The 14,446-nt window shown below is 39.9% G+C and overlaps 1 protein-coding gene across 3 annotated transcripts; it reads right to left on the minus strand.

Moving 5' to 3' along the window:
- Positions 1-24: 24 nt before the first annotated feature.
- LOC121753553 (auxin response factor 5-like) lies at positions 25-5,799 on the minus strand. 3 transcript variants are annotated; one of them, XM_042148761.1, is made up of 15 exons: positions 5,519-5,799; positions 4,787-4,893; positions 4,559-4,671; positions 3,791-3,889; positions 3,640-3,696; positions 3,349-3,501; positions 3,177-3,261; positions 3,014-3,104; positions 2,762-2,926; positions 2,526-2,648; positions 2,366-2,441; positions 2,139-2,274; positions 774-2,062; positions 497-684; positions 25-399 (listed from the first exon to the last, which is right to left on the minus strand). In XM_042148761.1, the coding sequence occupies exons 2-15, from the start codon at positions 4,884-4,886 to the stop codon at positions 276-278; spliced, it is 2,799 nt and encodes a 932-aa protein (XP_042004695.1). In that variant the 5' UTR covers positions 4,887-4,893; positions 5,519-5,799; the 3' UTR covers positions 25-275. The 3 variants fall into 3 exon arrangements, with proteins under 3 accessions (XP_042004695.1, XP_042004693.1, XP_042004694.1); XM_042148759.1 differs by having other exon boundaries at positions 4,787-4,969; XM_042148760.1 differs by lacking the exon at positions 5,519-5,799 and adding an exon at positions 5,048-5,177 and having other exon boundaries at positions 4,787-4,969.
- Between the last annotated feature and the right edge of the window lie 8,647 nt (positions 5,800-14,446).

The following is a 14,446-nucleotide window of genomic DNA, read 5'->3' on the forward strand; positions in this document are numbered from 1 at the left end:
TGGAAGTGAACCCAACCAATGTAGTGTCGGCAATATTTCCAAAAATCAAATTTAATGGAGTTTTCGTTGACAATGGAATTATCTGGCCCATCCAACTCCACCTAAATCCGTCATTGATGGGCATCGACATTGAAAGTAAATTTTTAGAACAAAATAGGGAACTTTTCTGTTGATATCAGACAACTTTAGAGAATTCCTCTGCATATTATATGATAATCCTACAACATAGTAACTTGAGTTCATCATCCTCTCTCCTCTCAATACAAATGGTTTCTTCATTCCTTACCGCAACTCACTTCTAATGCCGCAGAGTTGAGCAGCTGCATTCCCTCCTCTCCCATCTGCTTCACCTCCAACGGCGATAGAATCCTTATGCATCGCACACACCCTACAAATTCCCTGCATCACCACACAGACACCACCTCATATTACTACTAGCAATCCAATCACAACATATATGTCTCATTTCATTAAGTAAAGATAAAAGTGTACTTACTCCCACGGATCATCCCCGACAAGTAGGACGTCGCTTTCAAAGTCCACGTACACGAGCTTCCATCCGGAGCCGGGGTCGTTCAGCAGCCCCTCCAGCCCAAACATGCGTTCAATCTCCGACCGCAGTTGGTTGTAGGCTTTGAAGCTCGACACATCAATCGACCTCCCCACAGATCCCGCTTTTTGAATCTGTCGTCATGCAAGCTCATCATTATCAACATGAATGTTAAACGAAACGACTAGACGAATCAATGAAATGGCTGGATCGGGATCATCACCTTTGTGTACGTTCGAAATCTTGGAGTAACTTGCTGGAAGGAGTTCTGCTGCAGGAGATTGTTGTCATCAAAGTCCAAGTTGCTCGAAGACGCCCCACCCGAGTTGTCAGCATACTCCTGTATGGAGAAATTCTGGGACTCAGCTAAGCTGGCCGACGTGATCTGGGACTGGACGTCTTGGGTCGAGCAGAAGCCCCCGACGATGTAATCTGAGGGGTTCGGAAAATCCATGTTCTTCAGGGCGGAGAAATCGTCCAAGATGGTACTCGAAACAGAAGGGTCGATCACTGTGCTCCCGCTGTTACTTCCATCAAGATTGAGGCAACTGTATACGTCACTCTGGTTGTGGTTATCATCTGACAAGTCTTTCAAAGCATTCGAACTATACTGGAGGTTTGACATGTCTTGATGAGGCAGCATGACCGGAAGATTGGCTCCAGAGACGGCGCACTTAGGGTTGCTGAACTGACCGTCCCATAACTCTTGCCCGACTGAAGGCAGCATCGGGTAACCAACTTCAGACATGGGAGACTGATCGGGTTTTTTGAACATGGACAAAGATCCTGTGTTTCTAAATGATCCAGTAGGAGACGGGCACATCATAGGATACGGGCTAAAATCGACCTGGTTGGTATATTGAAGCAAGGCAAAGGCATTGGCATTGGTAGATTCTATTTGGGATGCATCGACCAGTTGATTTTGAAGACCATGCGTCTCCAGGCGCGATTGTGTTCCACACGGGCTCATTTGGAGAGGCACCGAGCCACCAATCTGGCTTGTGACCATGAAATCATTGTTGACGCTTTGTGTATTCGCCGGCTTACCCGACAATTTTTCTTCAATGAGCTGCCCCTCCAACCGACACTGACCTGATTTATTAGCAGCGGGAACAGAGTCTAACTTCGACATTTCATGACCAGCTCCCGGAGATGTTAGGTTCCCGGATATGTTAGGTTTTCCTGGTAGTGAGTTACTCTGGTTAGTTATATATGGCTGGCTGGTGAAGCTCTGAGAATGAGTGTTGCCTTGCAGACAAACGTCCTGCGCCCCCATCATCTCGGGTTTCTGATTGATGGCCGGTTGCATTAGGGACTTGGGTTCTTGGAATGAAACATCTTTCATCTCTTGCATAGAATTAGGTGTCATCATACCATGAGGCTTTGCTAGCATCTTCAGTAACTGCTCTGACCACATGCTTGGTATCGAGGGGCACTGAAACTCGCCATGTGGATTTCCGGGAACCCTGAGGAAAGGCTGATTCATCAAAGAATCCCACTCAGGCGGTGCTCCTGATACATGGAAAACGACGAATCAGCAAATGCGAAAAGATTACCAAAACAAGTTGATGTTAATAAAGCAAACGACCTATGAAGGCCGAGTGGAAAGGGCGTTTGAGGTTAGCAGTTAGAGATGGAAATATGAAGAGGCTTTCAGGAGTCTCGATTTCCCAAGGGCTAACTCGATTCTGCTTATCACCGCATCCAGGCTCGTCCCACTCTACCTGTCGTTCGAAATGAGCATCACATTCAATCATAATGTACAAATGATTTCACTTTAAAGCAAGATTTCAAGTCTCTGATCAGTTTAACTACCTGAAGACTACGCCACTTCGAGTTGGGCCATCTTAACGGATCTATGTCACTTATTCCTATAATTGTGCCCATGTATCTGTACAAAGAGAGAGAAGCCAAACAACATGAAGCAAAGACTGAGGTGATGTTAATACAAAGCAGATCTGAGGCGCCTGTTTACCTCCGTTTAGTGGATTCTTCGGTTTCAAACATAATGCCGAATCGCATACCAATAGTGAGCTGCGTACCATAAACTGCTTTTCGATATTTAGGCATCGGAATGACAAACTCTGAGGGGCACGCCCTACAAAATGAGTTGAAGTAACAGGCAAGTGAGTTTTACATTCATTTTTCCATCTTCGATCTCAGAAAAAACATAGCATATCACTTGTTAAAAGGACTTATTACTTCAGATACCTCGGATTATAGAAGATTGTAAACGGGCTTCTATTAGCAGCAGCGTGAGCAGCAGCAGCAAGGATTCCTATATGCATGCTGTCAGCAGACAGAACGGAAGATGGCAGAGTTGTTTGCTGACGGTTGGCACGCCTCACTCCCAGCAACAGCTGTGATTTCTCATCTCTACAATAGAAGTATTGCAGGAAAAACATTTAAAATTCTCCCTTTCTACGATGAAAGAAAAATAAATTTGAATCGGTTTTTTCGTACCTGATAAACAGAACCGCATCACCTGCTCGAAGCCTCTTTGCTCCAACAAACATACTCCAGCCAGTTGTTAGAAGGTGCCGTTTAGGCTGCCCTATATAAGAACAACGAACAAGGTTAGTAATTTTGATGGAGTGTTCAAAAGTATACACCACAGCGTTCTTACCCCGGTATATGTGACGAAAAGTCCACGTGTTATCATGCAAATCCCGGACTACTAGTTCTTGAGTTGGAGGTTGCATCGAGTAATCCTGGAATCGGTAAGCAGAGAATAAATTTTAAACATCATTTTGAGGTATAGAGAGTCAAGTAGAAAACCAATTAGACCAAAACCATACTAATTGTGGAAAGAGCTTTTCAGCAGCCCTCCGAGGAACTGAAAAGCCGCCATGTGTGCTTGTATCGCTGGCCGTCAATGTTTTGCAGAAGAACTCGGTTGGGTGTTTACTAGGTTTTAGTCCAAAATCGGGTATAGGGATAACATCCTTTTCCTGCCAGAAGAAAACATGCATCATCACAGTGACGAAAAGCGCACCATATGGAAATTCTAGTCCAACACCATACTATTTTCAGATTTTATTGAATGGTAATAGAAGCCAACGACAGATTCTGTAAGTTGCCAGACTTACAGAATTTACGCATTGCAGGCTCATCTGGGCGTAGATCTCATCGGTTTCTTTGTCCGCCTGTTGACACGATTAAAATGATGTAATGAATTACATAGTTGTAAATTCTGGTTGACCAAAGTCAGTTAAATAGTTTCTCTTTAGAGATACTTACATGCAGTGTAACATTGTGAACTTGGCACAACAACTGTGTAGGGAGATTCGGATAGTTGGGTATTTGTGTCGTTGGTGACCTATTCGTGGAAACGGCAACCTGAGGCAGAGAAATGGAGATATACTAGCTTAATCAGAATCCAAATTGAGCAACATGACAAAGTGAATAGCATTCTATATAATGTCATTGATCCGTTTCCTATCAATTCCTACCTTATTAACAAATCTCCGAAATGGAAAACTATCTAAAGAGAGCACGGTATTCTACTTTCTCAAACCGAAATAGCTTTCATGCTTGGTTTCATCATCGGATGACAATATTCCATAGGCCAAATTCTTTAAAATCTGTTCGAGCTCGGAACATTTCGAATGGACAGAATGTAGTTGATAAAAAGCTATCTAACTCGTCCACTCTTATCGATTTTAGTAGGAATTACTCTTTCCACTCAAAGCATAGACAGGAAAAGAGCCCTAAATAAGCACACAAATAACAGATTACACTATTCTACACACAAATGTCAAGTGATTAGGGCCAAAAGTCTCACTAAAACCAGCTTCAACAAAAGAACTCAACCAGTTAAGTTAAAAAAAACGAAACGAGAAAGACAAGTTCGAGCTAGTATGATGATTGCATCAACTACACAATTAGCTAACAAGGTTATACTTCAAACAAATCAATCCCCACTAGTGCATTCCTTCCAAATATGGCTGATTTTCCAGTTGGTGTAAAATGCATGTATGCAGCAGCTTTGAAGACGAAGAGACAAACCTGCTCGCTATGGCCTTGTGGGAAATAGTACACAAGGTTCCCCACCTGAGGCAAGGTGACCAGTGGACCAGCACAGGCATGCCACAGCTCTGAGTTTATAGGTTTCTTTACTCCTAAAAACATCAAGAATCATTCATAAATTACATGCTCTTTGTGTAACGCCATTGAATTTCGCATCGAGCTTTCACCAAAACAACATAGTAATAGAGAAGGTAAGGCAGAACTAACCAGTGTCTTGCATTTCTTTCAACAATTTCATGCTATCAATTACATTGCTCCCCCCATTCACCAAACCCCCTGGCTTCTGCTTTTCTTCAACAGAAGCCATCTTCTCCCTATCTCAAAACAAAAACACACACTCTCTCAAACAGGCTCCATCTCTTGCATCAAGCAATGAAGACAAGAATCAAGCTTCACAGAGTAAAAACCACCAATCAACCAAAAGTTGCAAGATAAGTAACAAAAACTAGTTCAAGAAAATGCATGTACATTAAAAAGAATTGGAATTGATGAGTGAATTTTGTGGAAGGGAAGAGAGGAATAAGGCCAAGACAAATATTCAGGGAATCTAGAGGTATGAGAGGAACCAATCAAAGAAGGCATGCTCTAAAAAATCCAAAACCAAGGAACAAAACACACCCTGCAAAAGGAGTAGTAATACTGAAAAATCTAAGTGGGGCTTCCTCGCCCTACCACCAACAACCCATCCACAGCAAAAAGGGAATTTTCTTTTTTACAACAAAAGTAACAAAAATAAACACACAGACTATGATTTAGAGGGGTCATTTTTCTTTGCCCATCAAAGCACGCGGATCAAAGCATGAGTGCTTGGACTATCAACTGTTTCTCTTCCCTTTTTCCGCTCTTGAATCATATTCCTCTCATAAAGAAATTGACCTTTCAATAGAAAAAATGGCGTTTAGAGATGACAAATTGAAGTAAAAAAAATAAAGGCTTCACCTTTCTCTTTCTCAATCAACAAAACACCAAAATTCTTGAATCTTTTTACTCTCTTTCTTTAACAGTAACATTATTCGATTTATTTCACGGTTCTCGAGTTTCTCGATACATGCTGTTTGAAGGGATTGCCTGAAAACTGGCAAAGAGTGTGATTACTCTTAAGCTGCCGATAAACTTGCTGAAAATAGTTGGTTCTGTTTTATGAGCTGAAGAAATCAGAAACAGAAATTTGCAGAGAAAATCAGACAATATTTGCTTGCACCCATAAACAACTCACTTCTACTAGAAAATAATGTAAGAATGTAGGCAGCATTTTTTTTAGTTTTTCTCACACAAAAACAAGTTCGAATTCTTATTTGAAAATTAATTTAATAATTTCTCTCGTTAATCCCCATACATTTTCATGTGGCCTTGACGTGTTTGTTGTTAGTTTGTTACTACTAAGTTTGATTTTAAAATTTTATTTGATTACTTATTAAATTCGTGTTTATATGTGTGGAAATCTCGAATTAACACAAGCTAAACGCATTTAAACGCCATCACCTAAACATTCATTTGAATGATATTATTTGCTTATTGTTCGATCACTTGTAATATCAAAAATATAAATTACTATGTGCCCGTAGTATTAAAAGAAACTATAAATATTATATTTCCTACGTCCGTGAAATGTTGTTCATATTTAACTCGGTACGGTTTTTAAGAAATTGTTTGACTTTATGAAGAAAAGTGAGTGGAAAAATTTAGGGGAATGTATATCTCACATTTATATATTAGTTTTATAATAATAGAATGTGAATATAATGACAGGGTGGAAAATGAGGTCTATTTAAATGAAAAAAAATAAAGTGGAAAACAATTCACGGACAGAAATGACAAAAATGAACAACATTTTGCGGACGAATGGAGTAGTATAAATAATACAACTAGAATAAGTAGTATAGTACGTAATCTATCCCATGATGAGCGAGACAATGTTTTTAAGAGCGGTGTTTATGAATTATGATTATCAAATGTATTCACTCAATCTCAATTAAGTTGAGTAATATTCCTTTTTGTGATGTCCAATTAAGTTGAGTTATTTTATTTTTAAAAAAAATTAAAATATTAAATCATTCTTAATTTATTTCATCACCTATTTTACTCTTTCTTTATCTTTCTTACTTTTCAATACAATTTATTAATTACCATGCCCAAATTTTTTGACTTAATTTAATTAGAGCGAATGGAGTAATTTTTTAGTAAAAAACAAAAGATCGTAATGAAGTTTTATAGTAGTACTAACTTTTGTTAACATACTTTATTTTATATTCCACGTTCCATTACCTATTTTACTCTTTCTTTATCTTTCTTACTTTTCAATATAATTTATTAATCAACGTGTCCAAAATTTTTAACTCAATTTAATTAGAACGATGGGAGTATTTTTTTAGTAAAAAACAAAAGACACTCGTAATGAAGTTTTGCGGTAGTACTAACTTTTTTTAACATACTTTATTTTATTTTATATTCCATGTTATTAGAAAAATCAAATATTATCTCCTTAACGAACATAGTAGTAATAACCAACATAGTGAGATCCTTTCAATAAATACGTTATTTAACTTTTATTAAAAATGTGTCATCCCAATAATTACATTATTTTTTAGAATGGAAGGAATATACTATATACTTACTAGTAGTTCTTCCCAAATTTCTTCAATAAATTGAGTAACCTTCTCTCAAGATTATGCAGGAAAAGACCGTACGGACGGGTGTGTGTAAGTGTGTTCATTTAATTCATTTGAATTTTTTTTATTATATAATTCATATGTTACTTGTATTCCTAAAGATGCGCTGAGAGCATCATGGGAGTGGATCATCTGCTGTGTCTCAACCACAGCAGTCTCTGCTGTGCACCAAATACGGCAGTGTTTCATTGCCACTCCTTCAATTTCTTTTTTATTATATACTGCTAAGTGTTCATCGCCTTTTATCATTTAGATTCATTTTTTATTTTTATTGAATAAATTGCCTTAAATCACCTTTTCCCCATTATTATCGTATACTCTACTTTATTGTATAAAATCTGCTTCTCAAATATTCTTCAAGTAAGTAATAAAGTTCTTATAAAAATTTAGTTGCAACTTCGTTTATTTCTTTTATTATTTTTCTTATCACCTTTTATCCATTAGTTTCATTTTATAGCATGGGCATCAATAATCTACTACTATAATAAATTGGTGCAAGTATTCTTCCAATAATTGTACCAATTGGTATCATATGTGTATAAGTAATTAATTAACAATTAACAACACATTGAGAAGAAAAATGAAATCTATTAACATTATAACAAAGAATTAAAGTGAATTATAGCGAAATCTTAGTGTGGGATTTTTTTTAATATTATGCTCATCACACATTTTTGTTTTCCTAATTTTGCAGCATATAACATTATATTTTGAATTATAATCACTTAAAATTTTAAATGATTATTCAGAGTGATTATTTAGGATTAGATATTTCATTCTGAATTATACTTTATATAAATGAAGACATTTAAAAGTATTCGTTTGAAAAGTTAGAATTTTCCCAATAATAATTCCCTATTATATTTTATTTTAGAAGTAAATAAAGGTAAAGTAAAAGTTTGAATTTTAATTAATTTTTGGGCGTGACAATTGACAACTAATTTTATTCCCATGGCATGATAATCTTGTAGGTGGAAAAATAAGTAAAGAAAAAAAAATAATACCTAAATGAGAAAAGACAGTATCTATTACTTCATAATACACTAGAAATGAAATTGAAGAAGAATTGGTAATGAAACGCTGTCGTATTTGGTGCACAACAGCCTATGCTGTGGTTGAGACACAACAGAGGATCCTTCTCCGAGCATCATTAACCCTAGCCCGGAATCAGGCCCCAAGTCCCCTCCACGTCATCATTTCCCTAAATTCGAGTCCCGGATCACAACTGCTCTAACCATGCAGGCCCTAACCCGGGACGCAACTAATAAATGACATTATTCACAACTCCAACTTATTTTACTCGTAAAATAGAATACGTGGAACAATTAAAATACGAAAAATTTATTTTTAATTCAAAAATAATAAATTATATACTAAAAATTAAAAACATTGAATAAAATAAGAAAATTAAAACTAGAGCTCCACTTCCAAATTTCCAACATATAATTGTAAATTATACTCCATAAACTAAAAAAATGAGAGAATTAAAATAGTCTCCTCTTCCCAATAAAAATGTGAAAATTAAAATAGGCTCCACTTCCCACATTTATGCACGCCTCTTCCCTCTTCCCTCTCCCTCTCCCTCTCCCTCTCCCTCTCCATTCTTCTTCTTTTTCTCCATTCTTCTTCCATTTCTTCTTCAAATTCTAAAAATGTAGTTCTAACATAAACTACACAAACATTCGTACATAATTAGTACCAACATTTGATTGCCTTATTTTCCTAAATTTTTCAGACAAACAGTCAAACAGCATGGTGATTCGTCATCGGAACCTAGCTATTGAAAGTTGGAAAGTTTTAATGCTATACTGCTACAATTACAATTCCAATTTTTCTTTAATTTCAGTGGATAGATAATCAAAGGGAAAAAATCTAGAGAACATGAAGGTCTAATCTGAAGAGAATGGGTTCCAACTTCCACCCACTCATCTTCAGTTTGCAGACGACATTGAAGGGTCTATATTTGAAGAAAATTCTTGAAAGTTTTGCTTTGATGAGAAAGCATAAGCTAAACTCTGAAAATTTGCACTTGGTTGCGAGAAATAATGGATTGAAGAAGCTCCAGCTATTCAAAAGTGAGGGATTCCCAAATTGTCGATAATTTATCAAGGCTTTCTGTTTGGCGCTAACACGAAAATGAGTCTAGCTCTAGCATGATATTAAGCGCCAATTCTTAATATAAGTAGAGAACAGAATTGCAGTGTGGAAGGTACGGTACACTCGTTCTCATAAAAGCAGTTCTCAACAAAACCTTCCTCCTATATATATACATCTAAATCTTTTTTAGACTACCAATGAATGTCTCTAGGCCTATTGTCCAACTGCAAATTGTCCTAAATTTTAGGGCATCAATAACCACGTCCTCATTTCCAGCCCCAATTCCCCTCCACGTCATCATTTCTGTACAGTTGCAGCCCAGACCCCAACTGCTGTAACCCTGCAGGCCGCAACTAATAAATGACATTATTCACAACTTCAACATATTTAACTCGTAAACGCAATTCGTTGAACAATTGAAACCGGGAAAATGCATTGTTCATTAGAAATTGACATTACATTACTAGACGAAGCAAATTTAAAATACTAGAAACCCGGGCCACAACCACTACTTCTTCATTTGGGCACGAAGATAGGCGATCGTCTCACGGTGCAACTCGAGATCGTCCTCCGACATCTTCGATGTATCCCTCGATATCAACTCCGTCAGCTGGCTCATCCGCCATGTAATACTCATCTCCGACAAAGTGTCAGACATCTTATCCAGAGACGGATTGGTCGGCGGTGGCACCATAACAGAGTTGCTCGCAGCTGCCTTCCCCTTTGCTTTCCTCTTTGCCGCCTTTGTTCCAATCGGGCGGCTCTGAATGCTAGGAGAGGAGCAGAAGACGTCGTTGTCCGTCACGTTGAGGTCGATCGTCGGACCTCCTTCGCTCGAAGAGTAGTTTCCGGAGGCGGAAACTTTGGTTCTCTTCGCCGCCCCAGTTGCCGTCGGCTCGGCACCGCTGGTGTACTTCGGGCTCTTCTCGATGAGCTTCCAAACTTCGATGTACTTGAAGGCCGTCTTCCCGTCAGCGAAGAACGCATCCTTCGCCTTCTCGACGAGGTCCGCCTCGCTGTACCCGCTCGGCCACATCTGGACTACGTTGGCCCACTTTCCGTTCCACTTGCTCATATCCGCCTGGACCCAATGCTTGCGCAGCTTTACGTAGCTACGCTCGATCGACCCTTTAGGACGGCCAACGTTATACTTCTCAGCAGTCCGCTCCCAAAAAACCTTGCTGGTCTGCTGGTTGCCGATGATAGGATCCTCGGCGATGTCGATGTAGTTCCTCGCAAGCCACATTGTCTCTTGCGGACTATACTTCTTCGGCCCATCCTCCTCGCTGACCTTGCTCTTGAGCGGGCTCCATCTGACTGAGCTCGAATTCATCGGTGTTGACTGGCGATGTTACATCAACGTTGCTACCGGCTCCCGGACTAGGCTGTGGCTGCGTTGGTTGCGACCCCGGTATGTACAAATTGTTCGAGTTAACGAACTCGTCCATCTCACGTTCATCGCTGTTGAACCAATCCATTGACGCCTAAACAAAGGGTATAATAGAGGATTGAAATGGAATGCAGGATTGAAATGGAATGCACGTAAGATTGATGCACAACAAAGGCTCGTATTTATAGACATCGAATTAAAAAAATAGACTTGCAGCCAGCTCGAAGAGCGTGTAACGCTGGGCCAAGACACGCGACTTGCGGCCCGTCACCGTGCAACGCCGTCCCAGGCCGGGACGCGGGACGCTCGCCAGGCCGGGAACGCGGCCCCGGGACCAGCCTGGGCCGTGACTCGCCTCCGTGTAACGCATGGGACCGGCCGGGACTCGCGACTTGCGGCCCGGCCCAGCCCATTACAGATGCTCTTAAATACATCTAAAATAGTCGATTGCAATTGTTCCAACTTATATTTGGTCGAAGAGTTAAAAACCTAAAATATAGCCAATTTTGAATAGAAATGACCCTCAAAATCCAAGTAGTTTTTCTTATAGAAACATATTTACATTAAGAGCATCCCCAACGGTGCTCGTTAGGGAGGACGTCGTTTGTGCCGACGGCGCGGCTCTCTGTTGTCCGCCGCTGCACTCTTGCCGACGGCACGACACTTCTCGATGTATCGAACACGTCCGTGCCGCTGAGCAGGGCGACGTGGCGCCCTCTCATTCGCCAACAGCTTAGCCGTTGTAATTTCTATTTTTTTAAATCGAAAATAATATTAAAAATAAAAAATATTTTTGGATTCCCAAAAATATAGATGTTTTATTATAGTTTTTTTGAATTTTTTTTTTAAAATTTTTAATCCCAAAATCATCTATAAATACACACATTCATCATCCTTTTTGTCACATCAAATTATCTCTCATTTATATTTTTTATACAACTCATCTACAAGAATACTATGAACAATATCATGCCGTCTATGAAGCCTATGTCGCTGCCGCTACCCCCGCCCCTACTCCTCGACCAACTAGATCAAATCGCCGCTACATCCCTCGTGATCGGGAGGGAGCCCACGAAAGGCTCGTTGCCGACTATTTTTCCGACTAGCCGGCGCCGTTTTAGCATGTCAAAACAGTTGTTTAGGCGTATTGTCAACACATTGTCCGCCTGTGTTGAATACTTTCAATCACGTAGAGACGCAACCGGTCGGAAAAGTCTCTCGGCGTTGCAGAAGTGTACTTGTGCCATCCGACAACTTGCTACTAGACAAACGGCTGACCTCTTCGATGAGTATTTGCATGTGAGTGAGTCAACTGGAATCGAATGCCTCAAAAACTTTTGTGACGGCGTTTGTTCTGCTTTCGGCAATGAATTCCTTCAGGCACCTATCACCGAAGATTGTCAACGGTTGCTTCATCTTCACGAAACAGTCACGGATTTCCCGGTATGCTTGGCAGCATTGACTGCATGCATTGGAAGTGGAAGAATTGTCTGAATGCTTGAAGGGGCAACACTTAAGCGGCCACAAAGGCGGCGGCCCAACGCTTATCCTTGAAGCGGTCACCGACTACCGCTTATGGATTTGGCATGCATATTTCGGTGTGGGCGGATCCAACAACGACTTGAACGTGCTCTATTCTTCACCACTCTTCAATGATGTTTTGAATGGTGTAGCACCGGCGATCGAATTCACCGTCAACAGAAATCCATACCACATGGATTACTATCTCGCCGATGGTATCTACCCAAGGTGGTCGACTTTTGTGAAGACGCTCAACAATCCGCAAGACCCGAGATGAGTTCTTTAGGCGCAGCGTCAAGAGGCTGCTCGGAAAGACGTCGAAAGAGCTTTTGGGGTCCTTCAAGGCCGATTCAACATTGTGAGGGCCCCGTCTCGACTGTAATACGTTAAGAATATTGCCGACATCATGTACACGTGTATTATCTTGCACAACATGATTATAGCTGACAAAGGACCAATGGCGGCTAAGTTTAACGACGAGGATGAAGCCGGAAGCTCAACCGCAAGGTCTCCCCCATGCCGAGGTATGCATACGATGGTGCGCGAGAGGATCCAAACAAGACCCACAATACGCGATACCAAGACCCACACTAAGCTACAAGATGACTTAATCAAACACATTTGGGCGAAATTCAGCAACAAGTAGTGGATTTTTTAATTTTTATGAATTTAATTATGTAATTTTTAATTTTTAGGATTTAAATTATGTAATTTTTAATTTTTAGTATTTAAATTATGTAATTTTTATTTTTTAGACTTTAATTATGAAATTTTTAATTTTTTAATAATTAGTAATAGTATTTTGGATATTTTTAATGCATTTTAATATTATGAAAATGTTTTACTTAAATTGAATAATAGAATGGTGGGACCCTTGAGCATGTCCTTGTGGAAGAATATGGATGGGGGTGTTGTGCTCTTGGGAAGAGCAGAGAGTAAAAAATTAATAAATATGAAGTCAGGCCCACAACCATACTCTTTGTCAAGAGCGTGGTTGGGGATGCTATAATGTATTGTTTAAATAGTCAATAAATATTTGTATATAAGCCGGACTTGGCTCGATTTGATTGACTGTATGTGTGGATTAGATCGGCTTGGACTGGTTTGGAATGAACATGCCCCGATCAAATGTTTTAACAATAACTAGTCTTCACTAACACAATTAGGGGTGTCGAAACGGGTAGCGGGTATTGGGTACCCGCACACCCGACCCGTTACCCGTCGGGTTTCGGGTACCCGCTACCCGACATAAGCGGGAACGGGTTCGGGTACGGGTATTGAGTTTCAGGTTTTTGCGGGTATCGGGTATACCCGATACTCGAACGGGTATACCCGATACCCGCTTATATACCCGTTTAAATATAAATATTGTATTAAATTTTTTAATTAATATCCGTTTAAGTCTTTTGTCCATTACCGTAATTTTAATTAATACACGTTTTAGGATTAACTCTGACGTCTTTTGTCCATTACCCTAAATTGTCTGCTCTTCACACCCGCGCCGCCACCCGCCGCCCGCCACCACCCACATCAGCCACCGACCCCTGCCGCAAAGAAGGTAAGGGCTCAAGTCAATAACTTCCAGATTGCTGCCCCAATTCCTAAGAAACTGCGTTGGAAATTATTAAAACTGAAACAAGATTTTGTTCTGTGTTTACAAAATATTGCATACTCTTTCATGCAACCTCTTTATGCATTAAAATATAGATTTAGGTGGCAAGTATTTGGGGATGAGTTTTAGAATTATAACACGTAACCTATGTGCTGGATGAGTATTTGGTAAATTAATTTTTTATCAAGCTGGTGCATGGTGAGTTGGTTGTCAGCAATTGATACTATTCTGTTAATATAAGAATATATCATGGGAAACTATAATATGTGTTATGAACCTCGGTGTTCTGTATATATTGATTGATTGGGTAATATTATTAGTGAGAAGTTGTTGGTGCTAACTTTGAATTTCAGTTTTGAATGAGGTAGGGTAAGTGTTAGGGCGAATTCGAATCTGAATGATTTTTAGGACAGCGTGATGAATATCTTTTAAACGGGTCGGGTACGGGTACCCACCTGTCGGGTACGGGATACCCGTACCCGACAAGGCGGGTACCCGTCACTGTGCGGGTCGGGTAACGAGACAAAGATTTTGGCTACAAACGGGTACGGGTACCCGGTTCTCCGGGTACGGGTACC

This window comes from Salvia splendens, chromosome 11 (genome assembly GCF_004379255.2).
Source record: "Salvia splendens isolate huo1 chromosome 11, SspV2, whole genome shotgun sequence".
Classification (NCBI taxonomy): Eukaryota; Viridiplantae; Streptophyta; class Magnoliopsida; order Lamiales; family Lamiaceae; genus Salvia; species Salvia splendens.